Source organism: Brienomyrus brachyistius, chromosome 14 (genome assembly GCF_023856365.1).
Source record: "Brienomyrus brachyistius isolate T26 chromosome 14, BBRACH_0.4, whole genome shotgun sequence".
In the NCBI taxonomy this organism is placed as follows: Eukaryota; Metazoa; Chordata; class Actinopteri; order Osteoglossiformes; family Mormyridae; genus Brienomyrus; species Brienomyrus brachyistius.
The window spans coordinates 11,867,821-11,892,638 of NC_064546.1; the positions used below are offsets into that span (position 1 = coordinate 11,867,821).

A 24,818-nucleotide genomic window follows, 5' to 3' on the forward strand; every position below is an offset into this window, starting at 1 on the left:
TGAACATATAGGGAATTGACAATAAAAGCCTTTTCGATTGACCTGGTGACACGATAGAATTCATTGGTGGTTACAATACCGGGAGAGGAAACATTTCAGTGTTTGTAGGGACGCTACGCTGATTCTAAATGAATATGTGGAGAAGCTGGTAGCCGTGAGTTTCTGCTCCATAATGAACGGTACATGTGCATGGAATTGATAATGTGGCTGGTGGGAGGATTTGCTGGAAGACTGACTGGGAGGGCATCTCCCACATGCCCCACCCCCTAAGCACCCGCTTGCTTTCATTCCTCACTGATACCATCATGTTGCGATCGACCCCTAATGGCGTGAGACTCATCACGTCCTTATGGAACCCCACACCCCATCACCTTGCAGTGTTACAACCCACACCCAACCTGACAGCCACAAGAACAACAGATCTATGTGTGGCGCTACCCTTTCTGCTGCCCCTAGGGGGGGCTGCTGCCCCAGAGTCTGATTTAATCACTGGGGACCTTTTTTGCTTTACAGAGTCTCTTGGCCTGATTGCTAATGGTGGCCTGTCAGGATGCATTAAATGAAAACCGATCTTATCCCAGGAGGCCAGTATGAGTGTGACTATCATCTCTAGTGCTTTTCACATGCTTTCTTTGCTTAATTTCTTTACTCATGCTGCATATTGCATTAATAAATTGAAGGGAGCAGCATTGTGTTAAAAATCAGTGGGGGCTAGGAGAGCATTGTGTTAAAAATCAGTGGGGGCTAGGAGAGCATTGTGTTAAAAACCAGTGAGGGCTAGGAGAGCATTGTGTTAAAAACCAGTGGGGGCTAGGAGAGCACTGTGTTAAAAACCAGTGGGGGCTAGGAGAGCATTGTGTTAAAAACCAGTGAGGGCTAGGAGAGCATTGTGTTAAAAACCAGTGGGGGCTAGGAGAGCATTGTGTTAAAAACCAGTGAGGGCTAGGAGAGCACTGTATTAAAAACCAGTGAGGGCTAGGAGAGCACTGTGTTAAAAACCAGTGAGGGCTAGGAGAGCACTGTGTTAAAAACCAGTGGGGGCTAGGAGAGCATTGTGTTAAAAACCAGTGGGGGCTAGGAGAGCACTGTGTTAAAAACCAGTGAAGGCTAGGAGAGCATTGTGTTAAAAACCAGTGGGGGCTAGGAGAGCATTGTGTTAAAAACCAGTGAAGGCTAGGAGAGCATTGTGTTAAAAACCAGTGGGGGCTAGGAGAGCATTGTGTTAAAAACCAGTGGGGGCTAGGAGAGCATTGTGTTAAAAATCAGTGGGGGCTAGGAGAGCATTGTGTTAAAAACCAGTGGGGGCTAGGAGAGTATTGTATTGTTTCAAGGCAGCGTCTGCTGGATACATCAAATTGGACTCAGTGCTGTTATTGGTGGCGTAGGTGGAGGGGTGTGGGAATGATTGCTGGAGAGGAGGCTGGAATGTCGGTCATCACTGATGAAAAAGAATTGGGGGTGGGGGCGGTGGAAAGCAGAGGGGGCGTCACGTTCAAACGTGAGGGTTACAGAGAGTGTGAAGATAAAGGGATCGAGTCGTGAGGTAGGGGGGCGTAAGGGAGTAGCATGTGCTAGTGTGATGACATTTACCAGGGTCTACCTAGAGTGAGTCGTGCTCAGCTGTTGTCATGAATGCCATTTCATGGCTGATCTCTTTTTGGCAGAAAAGAAGGGGAAAAGTCAAACGCAAGGTCTTTACCTGTCATGCACAAGCATGAAGTATAGAGTGGGCAATATTATCCATCTATATTACTCAATGAGATTAATCTGACATATAGCAAACTCATCAGTCATCTCTCGGTGACTAGTAAATGCAGTAGTGGCATCGTGACTACAGTTCTCCATATAATTATACATCTAGGATTTTGCGTCTTGCATTTAAAATGGCTGATTTATTTTTAACTGGGGCAGCGTGTGGCTCAGCTAAACCTCGTCAAAACTGTCACGTCTGTGGGTCCTTGAGAAAAGGCCCTTAAGCCCTGGCTCCATGGGCACCGCCGTTGGTGGGTGCCTTTTATTGCCCTTTGCTGTGAAGCTTGCTCTCACTTACATGTGTCTGTGTGTCAATAATAATAATATATATGGGGTGAATGCACTGGCATCCTGACCCGGGTGTGTCTTGCCTAGTGCCCAGTGCTCCCTGAGATAGGCTCCATGCTGACCCTGAACCATACTGGATAAGCTGATGGATCTTTTTCTTATACAAATGGATGTTTTCTCTTGTCAAGAATGAAATCTAAAACACAATAGTATACCTGTTGTATTTCAATGGCAGACATGGTAATTGTACAGCGCTTGGTTTGGCTGATCTACCTTACCATGTCAAATTGGTGCAATTCCCTTTGGTTGTAAATGAGTTTGCCTGAGTGGATGGGAGTATTTGAGGACAGAATGTAGAAGTACAAGACCTTATATTAAGTGTTTTTGGTGCAGGGGTCTCCAACTCGTGGCATATTCCTGAGCACAGGTGTGGCTCATCGGAAGCCTGGTTTGATAGAAAACCTGCCGGACAGCAGCTCTCCAGGACCGGAGTTGGACACCCCTGTTCTAATGTGTTTGTTCTCGTTTTATTTAGGTCCGTTTTGCACTGCATCCTGGCAGTGTGCTATTTTTCCTCCCCTAGTTTTTCAGTAAGAAAGTCACTTTTGTTTAATTCAGTCCTGCAGAACCCTGCTCGGAAAAACACAGAGGGGAAGGGAGGGAGGGAGGGGTCTGATGATAAGTAGACGTTGGTAATGAGAAGGCAGAGTCCTTCAGCCCTGAAGCTGTCTGCTGGAGAGATGGACAGTTTGACTTTAAAGACCCTTCAGATTTCTGTAGTTGTTATTCTTTAAAGGGGCCACGTCCTGATTGTTGTTTAAGTTCTTTACTTTTTTGATTCAACCTTTTGCCTCACAGGATATAATTAGTTCCTCACCAGTTATAAGCTATCTGTACTGTTGTATTCTAGCAATGCAAGCGAGTTTGGGTCAGGAGTGACGTTCTGGTTTCCCTGCATGCGTGCACTCGTCTAGCCTGCAAAGACTGGCAGCTCGTCTGCTCGACTCGAGCGTGTGAGTCAGGCTGCGTGGGCTTATGTGGGGGCTCATGTGTTCTTATATAACTCTTAGCATGTTGTGTATCTGCGAGTCTGTCTGACGAGTCTGTGCTCGTCAAAGCAAAAGGATCGATTAACATGTGCCTAGATGGGGGTTCTATTGGGTGAGTCCTTGTGTATATCTGTGAGCACCCAAAGTTACAGGGAAAAAGCAGCATCCAGTTGGTCCTAAAGCTGAGTGGGCTTTTGGCTTATCCGTCCGTACATCATCCATCCATCTGCTTAAATACGGAGGCCCTAGTGCCTATTTTAGGCAGCGTGGGGTCCAAGGAAGGGGAACACACAGTCAAACGCACTCCCACTGCAGTCAACCAGTCGACTAACTGCATTTGGACTGCCGGAGGAAACCGGAGAACATGCAAATTCCACACACTCACACTAGGGAGTAGAAGCTGGATAAGAGCCCCCACCCTCGAGGTGTGAAGCAACAGCACAACCCACTTAGACTCTGTGCTACCAAGCATTAGGTTTGCATACTGTATGAGTAAATGCTGATGTAGACGACGATGAATCCTGGGCCAGAGGTGTCAACAGTGCTGGGATCGTTTCCAATCCCTGTGGGACTCACACGCAGCCAAAATACCCCACAGAGCCAAAGAGTATATAAACTAGGTTGTACCTCATTTGTCTTTTCAAACAGGTTGCAAAATGACTGAGAATTATTAAATCTGCTCATATTCTGTCCTCATATACAGTATGTTTGGTTTTCCAGTTTCCAAATGTGGGATCTGGGGTTTTCAAATGGATGCACTTCATTTTCAGACATGATGCATCATTTATCACCACCAGAAAACATTAACTGCAATCTAGATGTTACGCTTATAGTCAATATCATTCGCTTCATTGCTGGAATATACCGTAGCATAAATAATTGTGACCAGTTAACCAGTTTGTTTATCACATTAATCAAAAAACAAAAAAGTTGAAATGTGAATTCAGTACATGGTTTTCTCACAATTCGAATATAAAATAGCACGACATGCTCCATAGCTCTGTAATGCGTTGTCATATCACACGGAATATGACAAACTGATCGGTGCCATGATGGCTCATATCTTCATGTTTGGGGTTTCAAATCCCACGCATGCTCTGTGCGTAGTGGTTTCACATGTTCTTCCTACATTGTGTGGGTTTCCTCCTGGAATCCAAAGGCATGTAGTTATGCGAGTTGCCATTTCTTTACTCTTGTGTTTATGTGCCATGCAATAGACTGACTATCCTGTCCAGAACTTCCCCTACCCTGTGCTGGGGTAGATTCCAAGCCCCCACAACCCTGTATTGGAGAAGCAGTTGGAAAATGAAGGACAAAAAACCTGAGGGTTATATAAGGGGGGTTCTTGAAGTCAGGTAATCAGCCTAATAATTTTCACTTTTTTCTTGTTCCCAACCCTTATATAAGACAGGATCTTCTTTTTGTCTGCCCAGTGTACTCAGATCCCAATGCTAACACTCAGCCTTGGTCCTCCTTTGCGGAAACACCTGATATTTGGTATTTCTGTTTCCTCTCATTCTCGTACCAAATAGCTGTTCTTTCCTCACCACAGATTTTCTTAAACCTGCTTCCACTTCCATCTCCCAAATAACATCCCTGTTCCAATTCTCTTAGCACAGTTTTCCGTCGCTCCCAGTCTTACAGTGGGGTCCTTTATTGGCATATACAATATATATTGTGCTATGTTTCTGATATAAATGAGTCACATTACCAAGGAATCTGCACATTATGCAGCACAAAACAACACATGTTTGTGGAAGCCAGAGAACGTCATAGTATTTCAGTCTGCAGATACATAAAAGGCACTAATAACTAAATGAAATATAACTTGGTTGTGGTTTTTCTATCACAATCCATCGATTGATATTAGGAAGTGGTCGTGTTTTTCTGGATTTTAATTCACTCAGAATACTATGTGAAAATAAGATTTGTGACATTATTAGCTACTGTGATAGTTATAATTAAGTGCACATACAGTATGTAGAAGACCAAAACACATCCTAAACAATTTATCTTCTGCATCAACTGCGCAAGATTATATATTTTTAATATATTCAGAATCTTAACCCATTGCTTTTCCTTAATAAAAAATTCTTGGACTGCACAAACACATCCTGAACGATACGATAATAAAATCTATCATACATTTTATATCTGATATTCGGGGGAAATCCAACTGATTATAAGTATCAACATCTTTCTGCATCAGTTGTGCAAGAATGCATTTTCTTAATATATTCAAAATCTTAACCCACTGCTTTTCCTTAATAAAAACATTGTTGGACTGTATACTTTAATCTTGTTAGCCCATATGTTCATGGTACTAATTACCAGTTTTGACAAAGCATACCCTTTCGAGATCTAAGATTATATGCAAATTTATACCTTTATTTTATGTTTGGTACCCAGGAGGGCAAAATTCAAGAAAATATTGCCTGAAATAAATAGAGCAGAAATCTAATGTGCTTAGCAGCCAAAAAAAAAAAAAAAAAAACAAGCGCACAAGTAGAGCACATTAAAGGGATGAGAAAAATAAGTTCTGAAGGACGAGGAACTTTAATGTCATCTCACCTCTGGTGATAATTAATCTTCACTTATCCTCTCTGAAGACTATGGCCAAGTGGCATCATCACCTGTTTGGTAACTTTGCACTTATCACCCTTTTAACCTCCGACTGGCCCCCTGACTTGGCAGCGAGTCCGGTGCTTCCCCGCAAATAGTCTGTGCATAAATAAGTTGCTGTCAGACCTGAATCATCAAGCACAGAGTACAAGATCTCCTGCCCCATACGGCAGTGTGGAGAGATAATTAAAAAACAAACAAACAAGTAAATAAATAATCCACACAAAGGTTTATTACTTTTAATCATTTCAACTACCTACAAAATTTCAATCACTTCACAAACAAACAGGAAACAATAAGAAGATTCAATATTACATGCATTAACAATTTTAATCTCACAGTTTAACGTAACATTTGTATGCTGTAATCTGATGAGGGTTTTTTATGTAAGATACTCAAAGTGTCAGTGATTTGCTGTGCATAGCTCTAGGCAACATTTTGTGTTGTAAAACCTGTGAATTTCTGTTTTGTATTTTTCCTTTACTGATAACAAACCACACATGGGGATCAAACTAACAGGATACCGTCTTAAAAAAAGTAATGCCTTTCAGAAATATTGGCATAAATATGCTTCTCATTGTAAAGAGCAACCACACCCTATAATACAACACACAGCCTTAATCTTTCAGTATTTATTCAACTCAACTGCACATATGCTTAGAAAAACATGGTCCTTTATGCTACATCCATTTTTTTACCATCTCCATTACAAATTTTACAATGATTGGTCCCAGGTCATAAATATATGTTGACGGAATGTGAGTATTGCAGATTTGTAGTATTATGATATTCCCGACTATGTCTTAACACTGAGCATGCGTCCATCAGTTTGCTACTGCCATGTATGATAATTTTTTTTCTCATTTTAGGCTTTTAAAATCAATTACTCATGCATTATGCACAAATCACGCCACTTCAAGTGCAATGTCTATATCTCACATGTTCTAGTCGTGAGATAATGAACTTGTGATGACTAATGAGGAAACAAAACCAAAGCCGGCAGTTGTAAGCGCTTTCCGTTATCGCTCTTCGACATCTTATTCCTCTTTCTAATACATCGTTACATAGAAATAAGGACCACGGCAGTAGCGAAATGGAATGACACAGTTTTACTTGGACGATACTGAAATACTGAAAAGGAAAAGCAATGTTGTAAAGCATTCCTACATTAGTTGTCATCCAGCAATGATATATTATATATATGATATACATTAAAAAAATGAGAACAAGGACTTCACAAGTGAGCTATAGCCTTCAAATCAGCACTATGTACAACCTTATAGAAGTAAAACAAACCATTTACAAAGACTGTAATTTAAAAAGCTGACAGACGACACATAACAACATTTACAGTGTTGAGGAATGGGGAGTGTGTGCAAACTGAGTAGGAAAATTCCATGATGAAAGCATATTGGCACTGTTCTGGGAACAGCATATGAAGCGGACTGGGGTGATGCAAATAAGGATATAAGCACTTCCTGTTAGCGTTTAGCCACTTCCCAGCATCTTCGTGGCCCGTTGGTTGGCCTCATCAATCCTGGTTTTATTGGAGTCAGCCTAGAAAAGGATAAACAGTTGATATGCATCAGATTCAGTGAGAATAAGGCCAGCTGCAGCCTGCGATCTGTGTTTTCAGTAAATAATATTGTTGCCTGCAGGATGTCGCCACCCAGGGAGACACGCAAAGAGTTTGCCAGTACTGAAGCACACCTTCTCCATGATCCTGTCGATCTGGCGATTCTGGGTATCGATCTCATTGCCCATGTCCAGGGCCATGTGGCGCAAGTTGCCGATGATGCCTCCCACCTGCTCCAGGTTCTCGTCCATCTCGTTTTCTCGGGCGTCATCCGTTACCCTGTGTGGTGTGACGAGGGAGGGAGCCAATTAATTATGGGCTTGTGGGAGTTTTACTTGCACAAAATTGTTCTGAGGGCAGAATTAAAAATGATTGGTTCAGAGAGATAACCAATCAGACTGTAGAGGAGGTGGGTCTAAGTAACTGGAAGAGGCGCGGCCAAGACATCTGACTGGTTGGTACAATCCCAGGTCTTACACCAGGGGTGGGAAATCTTCTCCGCAAAGGGCCGGTGTGTATGCAGGTTTCTGGGATACCATTAGGTCAGCTGTTCAAACCCAGGTGTGAGGACTCTTCAGCCCTTTCTGCTTGAGATTGTCCACCCTCGTCTTAGACTTTGGCTGCCATTTGGTTGTTTGTATACAGTACATTGTTTGTGTTAATTTATTTATGTCCTTTCATACTGTGTTCATGTTGTGTGCTCATGGGGTTAATAAAAAAGTTAATGAAGTTCATCTCATCCTATCCTGACCAGTATTGTCTTGCCTTAGCTTATCTTATCCTCACTCCACTATTCCTCCTAGATCCTCAGATTGGTTTAGCGCCCAGATTAGCCACCTTTGCGCCATCTCAGGATGCATGGTAAGTTCAGGGGTGGCTCACCTGCGGATAAAGCCTCCACTGATGGCCATCTGTTCACGCTCATCCACCACGCGTGCAGGCTGGCTGGCCACCACTCCATCCTGGTTGTTGCCCCAAGCCTTGCCACCACCCCCCTTGAGTCTGCACACAGAAAGAGGAACTCAACGACTGGGGGGTGGGGGGGTGCAACCACCGATCAATGCACACAAAACAATGAACAGGCCAACTATGAGCAGAAAGACAGGGCATGAATACTTAGACTCAGGTGTTAATATTTTATCCAAACAGGTGTGTTATCTTACATATATGAATGTATTTAATAAAGGAAGCTATTAACATACAGAAACATGCAAATGTGTTCACTATTAAAAATTTGTTGCTGTTTCTTTGAAAACTACTTGGCTGCTGTTGATCATTGAAATACAAGATTTAATGAGAGACATTTGATCTCCATTTTGGACTGTGACACAAAACAGGAAGGTCATAACGGGGCAGAGCGATAGTACACGGAATGACAGGACCTGTACATATACTGTATTTAAACAGAAACTGACAGGCATGCTTTTTTTAAAGAGTAATAATAATGCTATTAACAGAGTAGGTTAGAAAAGTCATTGGTGTTTTGCAGCATATTAAAGAAAGAGATCTACATGGGATACAGGGAAAAAACACCTGGCAATTATAATGGAATAAAAATTAGCTTTAGGTTTTATAAGGTATTAATTTGTTTTTGTCGGTTTCGTAGCTTGTTGAACAGTGAATTTAGGAAATACCGGAGTAACAGATAAATGCATCACACTATAGGTGATATGATTCGAGTAATTGATTTGATAACAGGAAATTAATTAGATTTGACAAGACTAGCTTTGGTGTGTAATTCATACAAGAAGAAGAGAGGAAAAGAGTAAATGATATGTAGCAGACATACATTTTGGTTATGTCTGAATTTGATTATAAATGACTATTGGCTGCCCCTTGGCATTCTGTGATATTACTGACAGATGCTCAGTCGAGAAAGTCAGTACATCTGTGAAAATACAATTTATTTATCGTGTTGCTATTCTAAGAAAACATTAGCAGAAAACTTCCACACCATGCCACAATGTTAACAGCCAAAATGTCAACTCTATTCCAAATTCTATTCTGGCAAGATACTGAAGAACCTAAAATTAGCTACAACAAAAGGACTGGGCTAGTTTGCAAACCCTACAGACTATTTACAAAGGTAATAAAACTGTCACATACATGTAAATGCATGTGCATGTGTGTGCAGACTTGTCTCGAATCTCACTCCAGCCCGCTGACCAAAGATGGCAACCCCATAACTTTGAGGTATTGTTATGCTAATTGACAATGTATCCATCCAATATCACATCGCCACTTTAAACAGTTTTTAAGCATCTGTTACACATCCTCCCACAAAAGCAGCAGCTCAGCTTGCAGTTTTTATATTGAGAAACTGCAGACTGTTCAATAATCTATATGCAATTAAATATTTTCCCCTTTCATGCTACCCGTTTGCACACATTTTAATATACAGTAATATCGTGCAATTAGTCATAGTCATTCATGAGCACGTTTTTCATACAGCTCACTGTATAATTTTATTAAGCTGTTTGTAATAGATCCCCTTTTTTGCACTAGATTTTTACATTCCTTGCAGCCTGATTCAGACACATTCTTTATCGGAAGAATATTAAATATACATGGCCTGCACGCATATCTCGTGAGACTTCAGTTATTGCGCTGGTGATTAGTGTAGTACAGGTTTCTAATAATGCTCTTAAAGTCAGTAAGGCAGGAAAAAGCAGGACATGAATCACAAGTTAATGTCACAGCATTCTGAGTGAATACGATATTATATTACTCTTAACAGCTCTATTTCATCTCTGTGTTTCTACGCATGACCTTCTGCCACCGTGAGAACAGAAAAGCAAATCTTTGGACTTAATGTTCATCTCAGGCAGAATCTAACAAATCCATTCATTGCTATCTATACAGGGTTTTTTTTTATTTGTTTATTTATAAGATTTTTGGGGGATTCAGAGCAATTTATTACAGCTCATCATTAAATCTTCTAGTTTTAAACTCCTATAAATTAAACCGTGCTGGATATAAAATTTATTATGAGTATGTCAGGTCTTAAACCTCTTATTTTTACCAACTCTAATTCTGTGAGAGGTCTAATAGGTATCAGGTACTGAGCTAAATTTGCAATATCAAGATTATACTTTATTTCTTTAAGTCCTTGATGCACCAAGTAGCCACATGTGCACACTGTACTAACTGGGAGACGTGAGATGTGCAGTTATCAGGCCAATTATGGCTGTGGTCCAAAAACATTTGTTTTTAGAGATTATGGTGGAATTCCAGTTTCTATCTGATCTTACATAAATCCTCCCAACATCTTAACACAGTACTTATCTATGTGGAATATGTAGAACATAGATTAACAATTGTTTTCTTATGTTTGAGTACATGGAGCTCATCATGTAATATGTTCTGATAATATATTTCCAGGTTAATGTTTATAGTACCTACTAATATTTTGAGATTGTCATAATTATCATTATTATCATTATCATCATCAATCATCATCATGAACAAAAACATTAGTTGCATTGGCATGCAGCACATCCACAACATATGCTTTTGCAATCACAAATGCATCAGACACTCAGATAAGCCACTTTATAAACCTTTCATAAGGCCTATATAATGTATATACAATATGCCACAATCATGTCCGTAATGAAAACTGGCCAAATTTGCAGAGAGAATCATTGAATCGATTGACCACGATAGTCTTATGTTCCAAAGAGGTCATTCAATTATTGACAGAATGGGGCAACTGTATATGTAGCTGGGTACCATGCAGGGCCAGCCCCTCCTCCCAGGACATCATGCATCTTCAGAACCCAGTGTTTCAACACTTGCCACCATTTGCCCATTTCTCTAGATTTGGATCCAGTAGGCCCACCAGAAAACATGATTAAAGCTGTCCAGGGGCCAAACTATCACTTCCACCCTCCATCAATATTGTTGATATAGTTAAGCATCTGAAATATAAATTATAATTCAGCGTTTTTGATGTGTATCCCTCAACCTTGGCATATTTAAAGTTTTGCCATGCTCTCTAAATAAATCGAATTCTTTAAAAATAGTTCCGTTGATAGTTCAGCCAGTGGACCTCCATATAACAAGTGGGCCAAGTGGTGGTGTAGAAACACTGCTGAGCGTGGACTACTGTGGCATGCGCTAACGTCCATCGGTGCAAGATCTGCACTTATAGTTAAAGAATTGGCTACTACTTTGATTTTTGGGATTTATTCTGCATGCGTCATGCTCATCCTGCCCCGCCCCCTTGCACGAAGGCGCTGACCAAGGCAAATGGTCAGGGGGAAACCTTGGCTACCTTTGGAGAAGACTTATTAAAAAATTCTAGTCTCTGCTTTGCAGGCAGGCAGGCAGGCGGGCGGGCGGCCGGGTAGGCAGCACCTACTTGTTACAAGGACAAGTACAAAGACCACAGAATTTTCCTAGATCCGTCAAATTCTTTTCTGCTTCCTTCATGTCCTTATTGATTTGATCCATCCCTTCCTCGATGCGTTCCAGTTGTTCTGATTAAACATAAGCAATTTATCCCGCACAATGAAGCACATGAGAAAGAAAGGGGAAAAGACAAAAAAAAGACATAAAACTTGAGACATTCAACATGACGAAGAAAACGAGTTGGACAACACAACATTAGCAATAACCTAGGGCACTTGGTCAGTACCTACTTGTTACAAGGACATACAAAAATGCCACAGCATTTCCCTAAATCTTTTAAATTTTTTTCGGCCTCCTTCATGTCTTGGTTGATATGGTTCATGCCATCTTCAACGCGATCGAGTTGTTCTGGTCAGGACAAAGGGATGACAGCATTGGAATGAATCTTACTGGATCTTCAGTCAAAACATGAGCTCTGAGGTGATTAAAGTAGTTACAATAGGGCTCTTCTCTAATAATGTCATATCTGTACCTTAAAAGGTACAATTACAAGGGTATAGCCCCAGTAAAGCAAAGGTACAATTTTTTACCCTTCTGTCTGAGAGTGTAGTTGTAGAAAGAAATAACTTGGTGTGTAGGGTGTGAGAAGGCCAAAGAGATACTGAAGATGTTCATCTACATCTCCATTTGCTGAATCTCTGGGATTCAGGCCAATATATAAAAAGTTTTAAAGTAAATTTGTAGGTAGAATGGTGTTCAAGGGATTTGGCATAATATGAAGGATGCTGGTTCATTTGTCAAGTCTTACTGTAGTACACCCAAGTAACTATAAAAACAACGAGATCCACTGGATAAAGGTAACAACTAAGGAAAAACTTAATGGATCAATGAGGCAATAGGACACAAACATTTTAAGTGTAGATCCTATTGCGTTACCTGCTAACAGTAGGTTGGTGCTTGACTGAATGATTTGCATCCTTAGATGAATGAGGTTAAATTCCAGCCTCAGACTTACCCTTAAGAAGCTGTGTAGTTATTACTAGTGGGAGTTAGTATTGGGATATCCTTGGTAATGAAGCCCAACTAAGCCCCTTTTTATTGTTAAGCAGATTCAGTTAATCGGGCTCACAAGGATACGTGGAGTTGTGGTACTTTGGTGGTGATTGGTGTGCATGTTTTTGGCGTCTCACTCTAGTTACCGTATATCTGGGGTTCTTTTACATTACTTTATGAATTCAATATAGATTCTCTTTGTATTTAATCCAGTTCATAGTTCCAGTACATGTTTCATAATCTCTAAGTTGTGTCCTTATTAATAACAATTATGTAAAGATTACGCTGAAACAGTACTGATAGATCAAGGGCTTTCGGCTAGAGGTCTGCAGAACAGCTGTATAAACGTTTTATAAAACTGAACAAAATGCATTGTTGATATCGTCATGTGTTAGATTTCATGTATTAGCCATCGAGTAACCAGCACATTGTGCACCTCTGCTCTTTTATTTCTTTCAACAAAAAAGGTCTTAAATGTCTTTCTCAACGTAGCCTCATTGTTCCACATCTAATACTGGCAGCATCTTAGAAGCCTTTCCCCTCCATTTGAAGTAAAATTATTCCAGGGGGACCTCCTGGCCCATAGTCTTTAATTATTTATAAAATGAGACATAAATGGTCATGGTGCTGGTGGTGGTGGGGGGGGGGGTTGTTTTCATTTGGTAGTCCCTGGCTTGTGAAAAACTTTAATAAAATCCCTATGCTTGATAAGAGCATTGGGAAAACATACTGTATACTTTAGATACTAAACAGCTACTCTAATTACAGGTTAATTAAGGTTCCTTCTCCTTTTGAAAGACAAAGCAATTTCAGGCATACATGTTTTACATATTGACCTGAATGGTCAAATTTAATTTTCAATTTAATTTATAAATGTCATAATAATTTCATATGTTTTTATACGTAAGAGACCACTGTAATGCTGAATTTAGCTTCACTGAATTTAGCTTCACTTAAATTCAAAACTAATTCAAAATGATACGTGATCCTAGAATGCAGTGTGTGGCACATTTAATCTCAGATGGTTAAAGGAAATTTCTGCAATTTAGTTGTTTCAATGAGCCAAATACATTCTAGCCATAAAATATATAATTGACTTTATAAAAAAAAAAACAGGCAGTTAAAGTTCAGGTATACTGTAAGTCATACAACGCACGTTATGTGACATCTCTGTCGTGACATGATGTCCAAAAAGCCTTTGGAATACTTTTGTGCAGTAAACATATTCCTATGCTTTGTAATGGCAGTGCTTTCCAGTATCTGTTATGGCAAAAAGTGAGGCATCTGAATGTAAAATAACATACTAAGTTAGACGTCACTCAACTTTGGATTTCATGTCGATTAATGCATTATTAGTATTATGTATTATATCATACTACAGATCAGACCAGAACTCACCTTGAATAAAGTACTAGTATTATAAGACACTATGACGGGTTATAAAAATAACCAGGGGTTATTATGGAAAATTTTTGTAATTAACAGCCAGACGTTTTGCTCCATTAAGAAAGCTTGTTTTGGAACCCTGGTTTCAATTATATATTTCTGACATGTGACCTATAAAGTCACTTTTCAAAAAAACAATGATATAGAATGAATGAGCAAGGAAAGTTGACTGTGGAATTACACACGACTATTTTCACATCAGTACTTAAGCCATCTTAAGCAAGAAAACATGTTGCAGTAATAAAGAAAAGACAACCTTGTTAATAACAATTAATAAGAAAGTGGGGTTAAGAGGGCAAAGCTGTTGGCAATTCAAATGTACTATATAACAGAACAATAAAAACATTGGGTAATGCTTTACATTAACTGCACTTTCATAATGACTTTATAATGCATTCTTAGGACATTCAGTGCACATTCATAATGCATTCATAAAACATACATAAGCAGCATGTAAGTATACCTTAACATCAGTATAATAACAACTTTAATGCAAATTAATAGCAAACATTATATAATAATAACAAGCATTATAATCGTATAATAGTATAATGTTTCTTATCAATGTAAATTAAAACTGTTGTGTTAGGATGTTAAGGTATACTTACATGCTGCTTATGAATGTTTTATGAATGCATTATAAAGGTGCAGTTAATGTAAAGTGTTACCAAACCTTGAATGTGATTAATAATCCTGCATGGAATAACTGCACACATAAGTCCATACTTTCCCAACAGATAATTGTCAAATTGTACAATTCAGCTCACACATCTTTTTAGCCTATAAACAGTGTAAATAACATCAACAATATTTGACATATAAAACTGCTTTATTATGAAGTGTGGTGAGCATCGATAATTCTAATAATTAACATCAAATATCAAATATAAACTTAGATTTGTTAAATTATACAACCATAATGCCAAAGTAATTTTTTTAAAGCATGTTAAACATCAAACAGGATTTGAAAGGTTCTTTGAAGGTCTCATTTGAATAATCCAAACTTACCTCCTTGCTCATCCAGCATGACCAAAGTCTTGATACCAGCATCTTTGCTCTACTCCCAGACAATGGAAGCGAGAAATTGCCCAAAGGATATAGGGAGAAAGAGTGCAAAAGGGATTGATGAAGACGTGGCATAGAAGACTAACTGCAATGGACTCATATCCCTTCCAGGATGTTATCTGGAATCTCTACAAAAACACCTCCCTTCCCCCAAACAGCCCGGTACTGGGAAAGTAGTTGGAAGGTGTATGTATGTATGTATGTATGTATGTAGGGGTGGCATGGTGGTGCAGTGGTTATCACTGTTGCCTCACACCTCTGGGACCTGGGTTCGAGTCTCCGCCTGGGACACATGTGTGCGGAGTTTGCATGTTCTCCCCATGTCGTCGCGGGGTTTCCTCCGGGTACTCCGGTTTCCCCCCACAGTCCAAAGCTGAGGCTAATTGGACTTGCTAAATTGCCCATAGGAATGCGTGTGTGAGTGACTGGTGTGTGAGTGTGCCCTGCGATGGGCTGGCCCCCCATCCTGGGTTGTTCCCTGCCTCGTGCCCATTGCTTCCTCGTGCCCCCACAACCCAGTAGGATAAGCGGTTTGGAAAATGTATGTACGTATGTATGGATGGATGGATGGATGGATGGAGATTGAGAAGCAAACAAACTTCAGGGAGAGTTCAGTGAAAACTAATCAGAAGATTACTAAACCTCCAAAAAAAGTTCTGAAGGTTCGCGGCTGAGCAGGTTAGGATGCTGTATTTGTGATTGGAAAGTCGCCAGTTACACCATTGAGGTGTAGAGCAAGGCCCTTCGCAACCAAACTGCTTCTAGGAACCATCTGAGCTTGCTTTCTCAAACAATGTATGTTGCTTTAGCTAAAAATAAACAGATATAAGTTAGGCCTAGACCTTTGTATAATGGTAAGTTAGATAGATTGTTGTGACGGGAGGACTGGATGGAAGTTCCATGTATGGAAAATCTTTTTCCACATTATTCATTGGCCCACCGATGCCTCTGTTTAAAATCAGATCCTGGTTTATTTCATGTCATCACATTTTCCATAATTGATTTAACTGGGGCCAAAAGATGCACTGTAACATTAAGAACAGAAAATGGAAAAGCGCAACACAAATAAGTATGATAATGACAATAACTAAATCAAACCAATTTCAAGAAGCTCCTAATTAGCTTTCTGGATGGAATTTCATCTAATGAAATGAGATGAACGCAGACTGAGTCCTTACGATGTCCTTGGTAAATGAATTGCAGAGTACAATCTGTCTGGACTAGAGCTCATCTCTGTTTTACCTTTTGGGTTTTTGAAAACAAGATGTTTTTCTGGAACAAATGCAACAAGCGAAAAAGCAAAAAACTGCAGTAATGCTTAAAACCTAATTACCGATGCACATACAGCTTAGTGGTAATGATACCATTATAAATACCGCAGCTTCACTGCAGTATACATAACCTTTCTCCATTTGTCTGTACTCTACAGTACATGAGAGTTCCCACCCGACACGCATAACATGAAGTCACTGGTTTATAATAATATCAGACGCTTGACATAACCTGATATGATCTCAAGCTGTGGGGGTTGAACATTATGCAAAAAAAAATCAGATGTATATCGTTCATCAGCTACACATTTGCTATGAGCTCACAGCTTACATTTCTGTCACTCCAAACACTGGGAATGACTGTTACATGTTATGTCCTTATGGAGAACTGAGAGGCCACGCAGCTCAATTTTCCTGGTGGTTTGATAGTGATAACTAGCAGCAGTCGACGCCTCGGTCTCTCGCAGTGCCCGCTGACACCTCCTGCTGCAGTAATAAGACCTGCAGTAAATTGTGTTGGGAGACACGAAATGCCTTGCTGTCGCTTAAAGGTAAGTGCGTCACAGGCTGCTTATATCATAAGCAGTGTGACATGAGGTCTGTCCCTGCATCGTGGCAATAACTGGTGTGTCTGACATCAAAGGAAGACATCATCAGCTTGACATTTAACAGTCCCTGGATGGGAGATGGGGAATTTTGCTAAACAATGTCACTGTGCACCAGTGGACACAAGGGAAGCTGCGATTTCAGAAGATCAGGTGTAGGAACATCCTTCTGGGTTTTTTTTAGCTTTGACTCTGACCTCTCCCAGAATCTACTTCTTCTCCTTACATTCTGTCACTGCACCTTGACACCCCCTTCAATTTTTAATAAAAAAGCCCCGCTAATTCCTGGGGGGGGGGGGGGGGGGGGGGGGGGGCAGTAATCAAATACACTTACTTGAATATTGTACTTCAGTGCATTTTATAAGTATCTGTAATTTACTTGAGAATAAATTTTCTTTTGGAAACTTATGACTTCTACTCCACTACATTTCAAAGACAAATGTTGTACTTTTGACTCCGCTACATTTCTACGAATGCTCACGTCACTCATTGCTTTGAAGCATAGCTTTGAATTCAGGGGACAAATTTTCTTTTCTAAAATGTGATTTAATATTCAGGTTATGTTGTGTTTGTCACAGGAGAAAAACAATCACAGTAAACTATTTCAACGCTGTCAGTCAAGTTGCTTTTTGGCGTTTGTAAGCCAAGAGGTGTGCAACTGGAATTTAAGTTGGATGTTTTATTTAATTATTTAAATTATTAAATTATTTATTTATTTTCTGGGGAAGTTGCAGGTATAGTAATTACACTGTCTACCCCCCCCCCCCACACACACACACACACACACACACACACACAGACACACACACAGATTTGTAATTATATCTTTGTGGGGACTCTCCATTCATTTCTATGGAAAAAACTCTAATCCCAACATGATGACCTTAACCCCTACCCAGCCCTAACCTTAACCATAAGTAACCAAATAAAAGACTTCAGGCATTTTTAGTTATTTGATTGTATTCACAGATCTTTGTGGGGACCCGAACAATTATCCCCATAACGTCAGAATAACAGGTTTTTATTACACTGAGGGAAACATTTGGTCACACACATACACACGCGCACACACACACATGGACATGCACACACGCACACACACACGGACATGCACACACACACATGCACACATAGATAAGGTTTCTCTATCTTTGTAGGGACCGTCCATTAATCTCTATAGCCATTTCTCTAATCCTAACATGACAAACTGAACCTCTACCCAATCCTAACCTTAACCATTAGTAACCAAACCAGGACTTTTGGCTAATTTCCCTTTTCGATTGCAGTCGCACATTTTTCTAAAATTGAGTTTCCCCTTGTGGGGACCAAAAACATTCCCCACAAGATTAAAATAACAGGTTTTTATCACATTGCGGGGATTCAGTTGTGTTTCTATAGGCTTTGCAGCATATTCCACAATCTTTTTATTCTACAGGTTCTACAAGCAAATCAGTGCATTCAGCAGGAAGTTTCAGGAGCATTAGGTTTTGTAAATGCATTGTGGCAACAATGTGTTGACATGAAAAGGAAAATGTACTTTTGAATACTCAAGTATTTATGCAAGTACTTTAAATCAAGAAAAGCTGACAGACCAATTTTCACTTATATTGGAGTAATATTTGACCAGGAGTATCTATTGTTTGACTCAAGTAATAGAGTTGTGTACCTTGTCCATCTCTGCTAATTCCTTTCTTTAGACCATAATAGCCTGGGCTTGGTCAACCAGCACACCAGAATCCTGTATTATTCACATCGGAACTTACTCTGAACATCAAATCTCATTAATTATTCTACAGATTAACCAATTATTACATTATTTTCATGCAGCCTGTCATTTCACTACAAGTCACTAATAAAACGATGACACCTACTCAGTGGAGGTCAACTGGAAACTAAATCTTTAGCTATGAGTACAGCCAGGAAATAAGCTGCACAGTTAATATAGAGGCATCATACCACTCAAGGTTTCAACTTTACCTTCTGCAACACCCATCAGAGCTCTAACCGTGTCTGAAACCCAATTAGACGGTATCGTTGTGGAGGGTCAACTCAACCTGACCTCCAGGTCACCTTGGTCAGAGCTTTTCTTGATATCATTGAGCAGAATGACAGAGCTGGCTCTTCTCCTGACCATCCATCTCCATGAAGAGACTTTTGTTACCTTATATGACAGTAAGGGCAGGTGAGTGCTGTTAAAATATGCCAGTTACATGACCCAAGCTATATCACCCAAGTGCCAAATTGACCGACAGTCTTTACTTAATCATATGTATGAATGCCACTTAACTCTACTTAAGTACTTAATGATCTATTAAAGTATTATATATTAATTGGACAATGTCTTCAACAGTATTAAGTAATTAGCCCTACTTTACATTACTTTATGAAAACATAATTAATACTGCCTCTCTTCATTATCTGTTCTTTTGAACCATGTCTGGTGTTCAGAACAATGGAGCAGAGATTGAACTTATTCTTCTGGACATTGTAATTTACTGGACTACGTGATATGAGGAAGCATCGACGCCAGAATCAATATGACCTTCAAAGGTTGTGTATCTCCTCCAGTTCCCAGAATTTGCCTCTCAGGTTTCTCCGTCACTGTGGCAATATCCAATTTACCAGTAAATCCCCCTGACATCTGATGCAAGGTCCTCACCAATCAATGCTTTCTTTTCTTTGAATTACGCATCGGTGTTCTTCCACAGTATTGTGCAAGTTGAACTTAAAGTATGTCAAATAAGGTTTAGTGCTTATTGGTAATAAAAGTTTAAAATTTAATACAATATTTTTTATTGATTATCTCCACCATAATTATTTTGATTAGAATCTGTAGTAAATGAGCTCTGCATGAAGTCTGCTCTGGAAGTGTTTTTCAGGCCCTGCTCCCTGGAGACAATCCACTACCGACAGAGGCTCCAGTCCAGATTTGTGTTCTCCCTGAAGGAACTCAGAAACCCACAGCACACAAACAGCCAGCCAGGCCAGCTCCATCTGTGATCAGCGGATCAACACAAACAGACACGACCCTCCGGGCAACTGCGCACTCATGGGAAGGCTCTGGATTTCGCCTCTGCTCAGTACCAGTGACGCTGTCAGAAAAGAGAATGCAGAACTTTCCACGTCTCTGACAAAATGACCAAAAGTCACAGAAAGTGGTTCTCTGTGTCAAGCAGATAATTCTCAGCCTCTTACGGTGAATGAGCGACGCCATTTCTGGCTGTGAAAGTGTTCAAAGTTTCCATGAAATTTCTGCACAAATAATGAACTCCTCCGAATGCAAAGCGTTATTGGCCACTTCTCAGTGAAAAATATCATTGGATACTATGTTCCGTTGTTGCTCCTTAATAATAAGACGCATCAATGTAAGTTTGCTTGTTAAATACCAATATGTTGCCCACACAGTTCCCCAGAACACAGAGGCACAAAGTAGCCAATTAAATGGAGAAGTGGATAATCAGAAAAGGCTACCACTTTTGTGAGGCCATACTTCCAATCCATGTTTCATAAAATAAAACAAACACACTTTCCCATTTTGTGTACAAGGCAATGAACGGAACTCAGGCACCCACAAAATAGCAAATAAACAGAAATATCCATCCATCCAGCCATCCATTTTTTCTGAAACAAGGTCTTGGTGTGTCTGGAATCTATTCTAGAAAGCAAAGGATAAAACACAGGGTCCACCACTCCGGGATGTGAGTCCATGACAATAATTCCTTCATTTCAACAGGATTTAAACATCTGCTCATTTATAGCCACCTACTTGAAGATAATCTAATGAATTTTGACCACAAATCATGTAATAATGGGGTTTTCTGTATCCATATATGGACATATGTGTGGAGATGGTGACAAAAATAGGCTTGGGTGACTTCCGTACCTCTTCCACTAGCTGCAGCATGCGACGAGTGCTCTCCAGTGACTGGAAGGAGAAGAAGAAAAGCATTAGATTTCCATACCGGAACTGGCAGCTAAAGCAACTGCTACAGTAAAACCCAGTCATGTTGTTATCTGACATGTGACCACGAAATACTTCCTCATTCCTAAATTCTGATTAAAACTAATAATTTGTATTAAAAAGAATGAAATATGTTACACATCTATGCATTTTTTAAACTAAAATCTTTATAAAGTTTAATTACCAAGAATAATACATGCCATTGATGATGTAGCTCATTCTTTTTCCCTCTTGCTGCTCAATAAAACATAGTTCATGCTTATAATGAAATTATATATTCAATGTTTATGAGTAGCAAAAACAACATTTATGTAAATCACTCAATTGCGCAAAATGTAACCTTATGAATTGCTTTCTATTATTTAAATTCTAACCATCTTGTCTATATAAAACTATGTCTGCTCTGTTACTGACATGTATAGGGATGGGCTTTTACTAATTATATGCATGTACATGCAAGTGTGTGCGCAGTTAGTTGGCTATAAATGTACAAAGCATGAACTGTGCTACTTGTTGATGCAGTTCTTTAGTCTGAGTGGGTTGCATGTTACCATGGAAGTATGTAGGTGTGTAGCCTCTATTTCCAATATTCTACTGGCTGCTCTGGGGCACCTCTACCAGATCACCACCACCCCGCTCGACCCCCATCCACCCCCGCCCCTGCTTTGCCGATTTTCTTCCTGCACTCTGCTGTGTAGCATTACCTGCTAATGAATTTTTTATAAGTCCATTTGTGCAAAGTACATTATATGATTCTGTGGATTGAGATCTTCCGTGCATGTTTAAAACGACAACCGCAGAACACTGTGGCTCAGGGAGAAAGTCGGCGAGACGCGGAATATCAGCGATCAGGGATTGAGCAGACAATGCCATGTGGTATACAAATCCAGTGTTTACACAACATCTGCTGAGGCAAACAAGGAACCAGTGTAGTAGCAAAAGATACCACACCTGCTGCTAGCATTTATCTAATGAGGGATCAGATTTTGGGGTTCGTTACTTGAATTATGCAGATCTAAATACTGCAGTGACACTGCCAGCAAAGGGCAAATTTAATATTAATTTTAAAAGAGTACTACACACCATTTTGACATGGGTATGTGAAAGACCAGTTTAAAGTATATAACTTTTGCAGCATTTTGTATGTTTTATCCTGATTTGGAAAATTGGGTTAAAAATATGATGGCTAAATACACTCCAAAGAGTCCTTTTCTGACAGACAGGCAAGTGTTAAACTGTAGAACTGGCTCCAGATAGACAAGAGGCTGGAAGCTAATTGCACAAAGACCCCAGAGAGCAGCTTAGAACGTCTGTTTGATGCTGCAACACTCTCAGTTTCGGGCCGTCAGCACATCTGAAGGTACAAGATCTCCAGAACAAATCCTCCTTGAGAACCATTTAGTAATAATTACAGCCACGGTGCGTCGGGCACGTCGGGTTTAAATCAGTAATAATTACAGCCACGGTGCGTCGGGCACGTCGGGTTTAAATCAGTAATAATTACAGCCACGGTGCGTCGGGCAAGTCGGGTTTAAATCAGTAATAATTAAAGCCACGGTGCGTCGGGCACGTCGGGTTTAAATCAGTAATAATTAAAGCCACGGTGCGTCGGGCACGTCGGGTTTAAATCAGTAATAATTAAAGCCACGGTGCGTCGGGCACGTCGGGTTTAAATCAGTAATAATTACAGCCACGGTGCGTCGGGCACGTCGGGTTTAAATCAGTAATAATTACAGCCACGGTGCGTCGGGCACGTCGGGTTTAAATCAGTAATAATTACAGCCACGGTGCGTCGGGCACGTCGGGTTTAAATCAGTAATAATTACAGCCACGGTGCGTCGGGCACGTCGGGTTTAAATCAGTAATAATTACAGCCACGGTGCGTCGGGCAAGTCGGGTTTAAATCAGTAATAATTACAGCCACGGTGCGTCGGGCACGTCGGGTTTAAATCAGTAATAATTAAAGCCACGGTGCGTCGGGCACGTCGGGTTTAAATCAGTAATAATTAAAGCCACGGTGCGTCGGGCAAGTCGGGTTTAAATCAGTTATAATTAAAGCCACGGTGCGTCGGGCATGTTAGGTTTAAATCAGCCTTGGTCTGACTTGTCTCATCTCATTTGGACACGAAAGGTGTGAAAGTCTCATTTTTCAAGATGGATGCATTAGGGTGGTACAAATGAGCCTGGCTCAGAGGGATGATTCATCATGCCCCTACCCCACACACCCACCCCCAACCCTGGGCCACGTGGCCTAGGCTCAACAGCAGCCAGAAGGGCGATGCCCTGCTGTCCCCTCAGATGAGGCTGTGACTCAGGCACAGACCAGCCATTACTGGCAGCGACTACAGACGCACCAACACCAATCGCCCCCTTAACAAGACGACGGAGATGAGAAGCTGGGAATCGTTTAATCTGCTTCGGCAATGATTTTGCTGCACGCAACGTCCCACGTACAAGTGTCCTGCAGGCTCCCATGTTGCTGCTCCTTCTGACGCAAACGGAGACTTGCGGTGCTGGGCTGTCCTGAATGTGACGCCAGTCGAACTCTTACATGCAATATGGCATGAACTTATATAAAGTTGGCATGTCTTTTTTCTCTTTTTAATTCCAAAAAATATGTGTGCCACGACATTGTAAATGAACTGTTTCAGGGCGGCTGAACTGCAGAAGTACAGAAAAGCATGACCCCTCCTTGGACCTGCTGATTTTTCTGACTGAGAGCCATTCATTAGGCCACCTGCTGCTCTACGAAACACCACACAGTGCACCAACATAACAATCAAGACCAAAGAAAATAATTTATCCTGTTTCTCAATGTGCATCCTGCAACTCGACAAGTAGAGCACTGCATTCACAACACAAAGGTTGTGTGGAGAAATCCCAGAAGTACACATAAAATGATCCTTTAAGTTGTTTTGGATAAAAGTGTTAAACATGTTTCAAAAATTCATTGAAACAGCATTCAAACCCTCAGTCTCTAGAAACTGTCCACAGACTTCTGGGTCCCAGTAGAAACAGATGAATATGAGTGGATCACTTAGGTGTCTTTTCGGTGAGTGATAAAGTACCCTGTTCTGCTTTGCTTTAACGTGCAAACGCAGGGGCTCAGTGGCACTCACCTCATCGGCCAGCTGGTCGGCCCGCTGCTGCATGTCTGCCAGCTCGTTGCGCATGTCCGCGTCGTTTGCCATGATCCACGGATATGTGGACGGGTGCCCGTCTCCGACTGGGAAATGCCGGTCCTACCGGATGGACTGGAAAATGAGGAGAAACCAACTTTAAAATAACTCGAAAAAGAACGACATCACTGTTGTTATAGCAACCATGTCTGGGAGCCTACATGAAAGTGGCAGTTTTAAATAACACTGATGTGTGTGGTGTGAAGGCATTTTGGCGAGAGTCTCTGTAAAAACATTAGGTAACAATGAAGTCTTCTTATGACGTATGACATCATGCAGTGACGTACACAGGCATTTCGGAGGACAGGTGCTGAAACTGGGGGGCGGGCCGTGGCCAACCCATAAGTTTTCATAATCAGGGAGGGGTTGCCCTTGGGAGATTTTGGTGACTGTTGATAAAAGTCAAAAAGGGCACTTGTAGCATTATATTACAATGTTGTTTATGTCATGACATATACCTGGTAACTGTATTTTTTCTACTGAAAATGAGGAAATTCATTCCTAGGCGATGAAATAGAGATTAAAGAATGAACAGGAACTCTCCCTGGCTGCTATCTTTTTTGATCATGGACTGCATTTGATATTGTGAATCATGAAT

At 40.6% G+C, this 24,818-nt stretch overlaps 1 protein-coding gene across 1 annotated transcript in view; it reads right to left on the bottom strand.

Moving 5' to 3' along the window:
* Positions 1-5,921: 5,921 nt before the first annotated feature.
* snap25b (synaptosome associated protein 25b) overlaps positions 5,922-24,818 on the bottom strand; it is a 36,307-nt gene continuing 17,410 nt past the window's right edge. The window contains exons 2-8 of the mRNA XM_048975314.1: positions 24,161-24,295; positions 20,964-21,005; positions 15,148-15,196; positions 11,651-11,768; positions 8,170-8,289; positions 7,422-7,566; positions 5,922-7,268 (exon numbers count right to left, since the gene is read on the bottom strand). Of these exons, the coding sequence (XP_048831271.1) occupies positions 7,200-7,268; positions 7,422-7,566; positions 8,170-8,289; positions 11,651-11,768; positions 15,148-15,196; positions 20,964-21,005; positions 24,161-24,232 (615 nt within the window). The 5' untranslated portion in view covers positions 24,233-24,295 and the 3' untranslated portion in view covers positions 5,922-7,199. The remainder of the gene's footprint in view (positions 7,269-7,421; positions 7,567-8,169; positions 8,290-11,650; positions 11,769-15,147; positions 15,197-20,963; positions 21,006-24,160; positions 24,296-24,818) is intronic.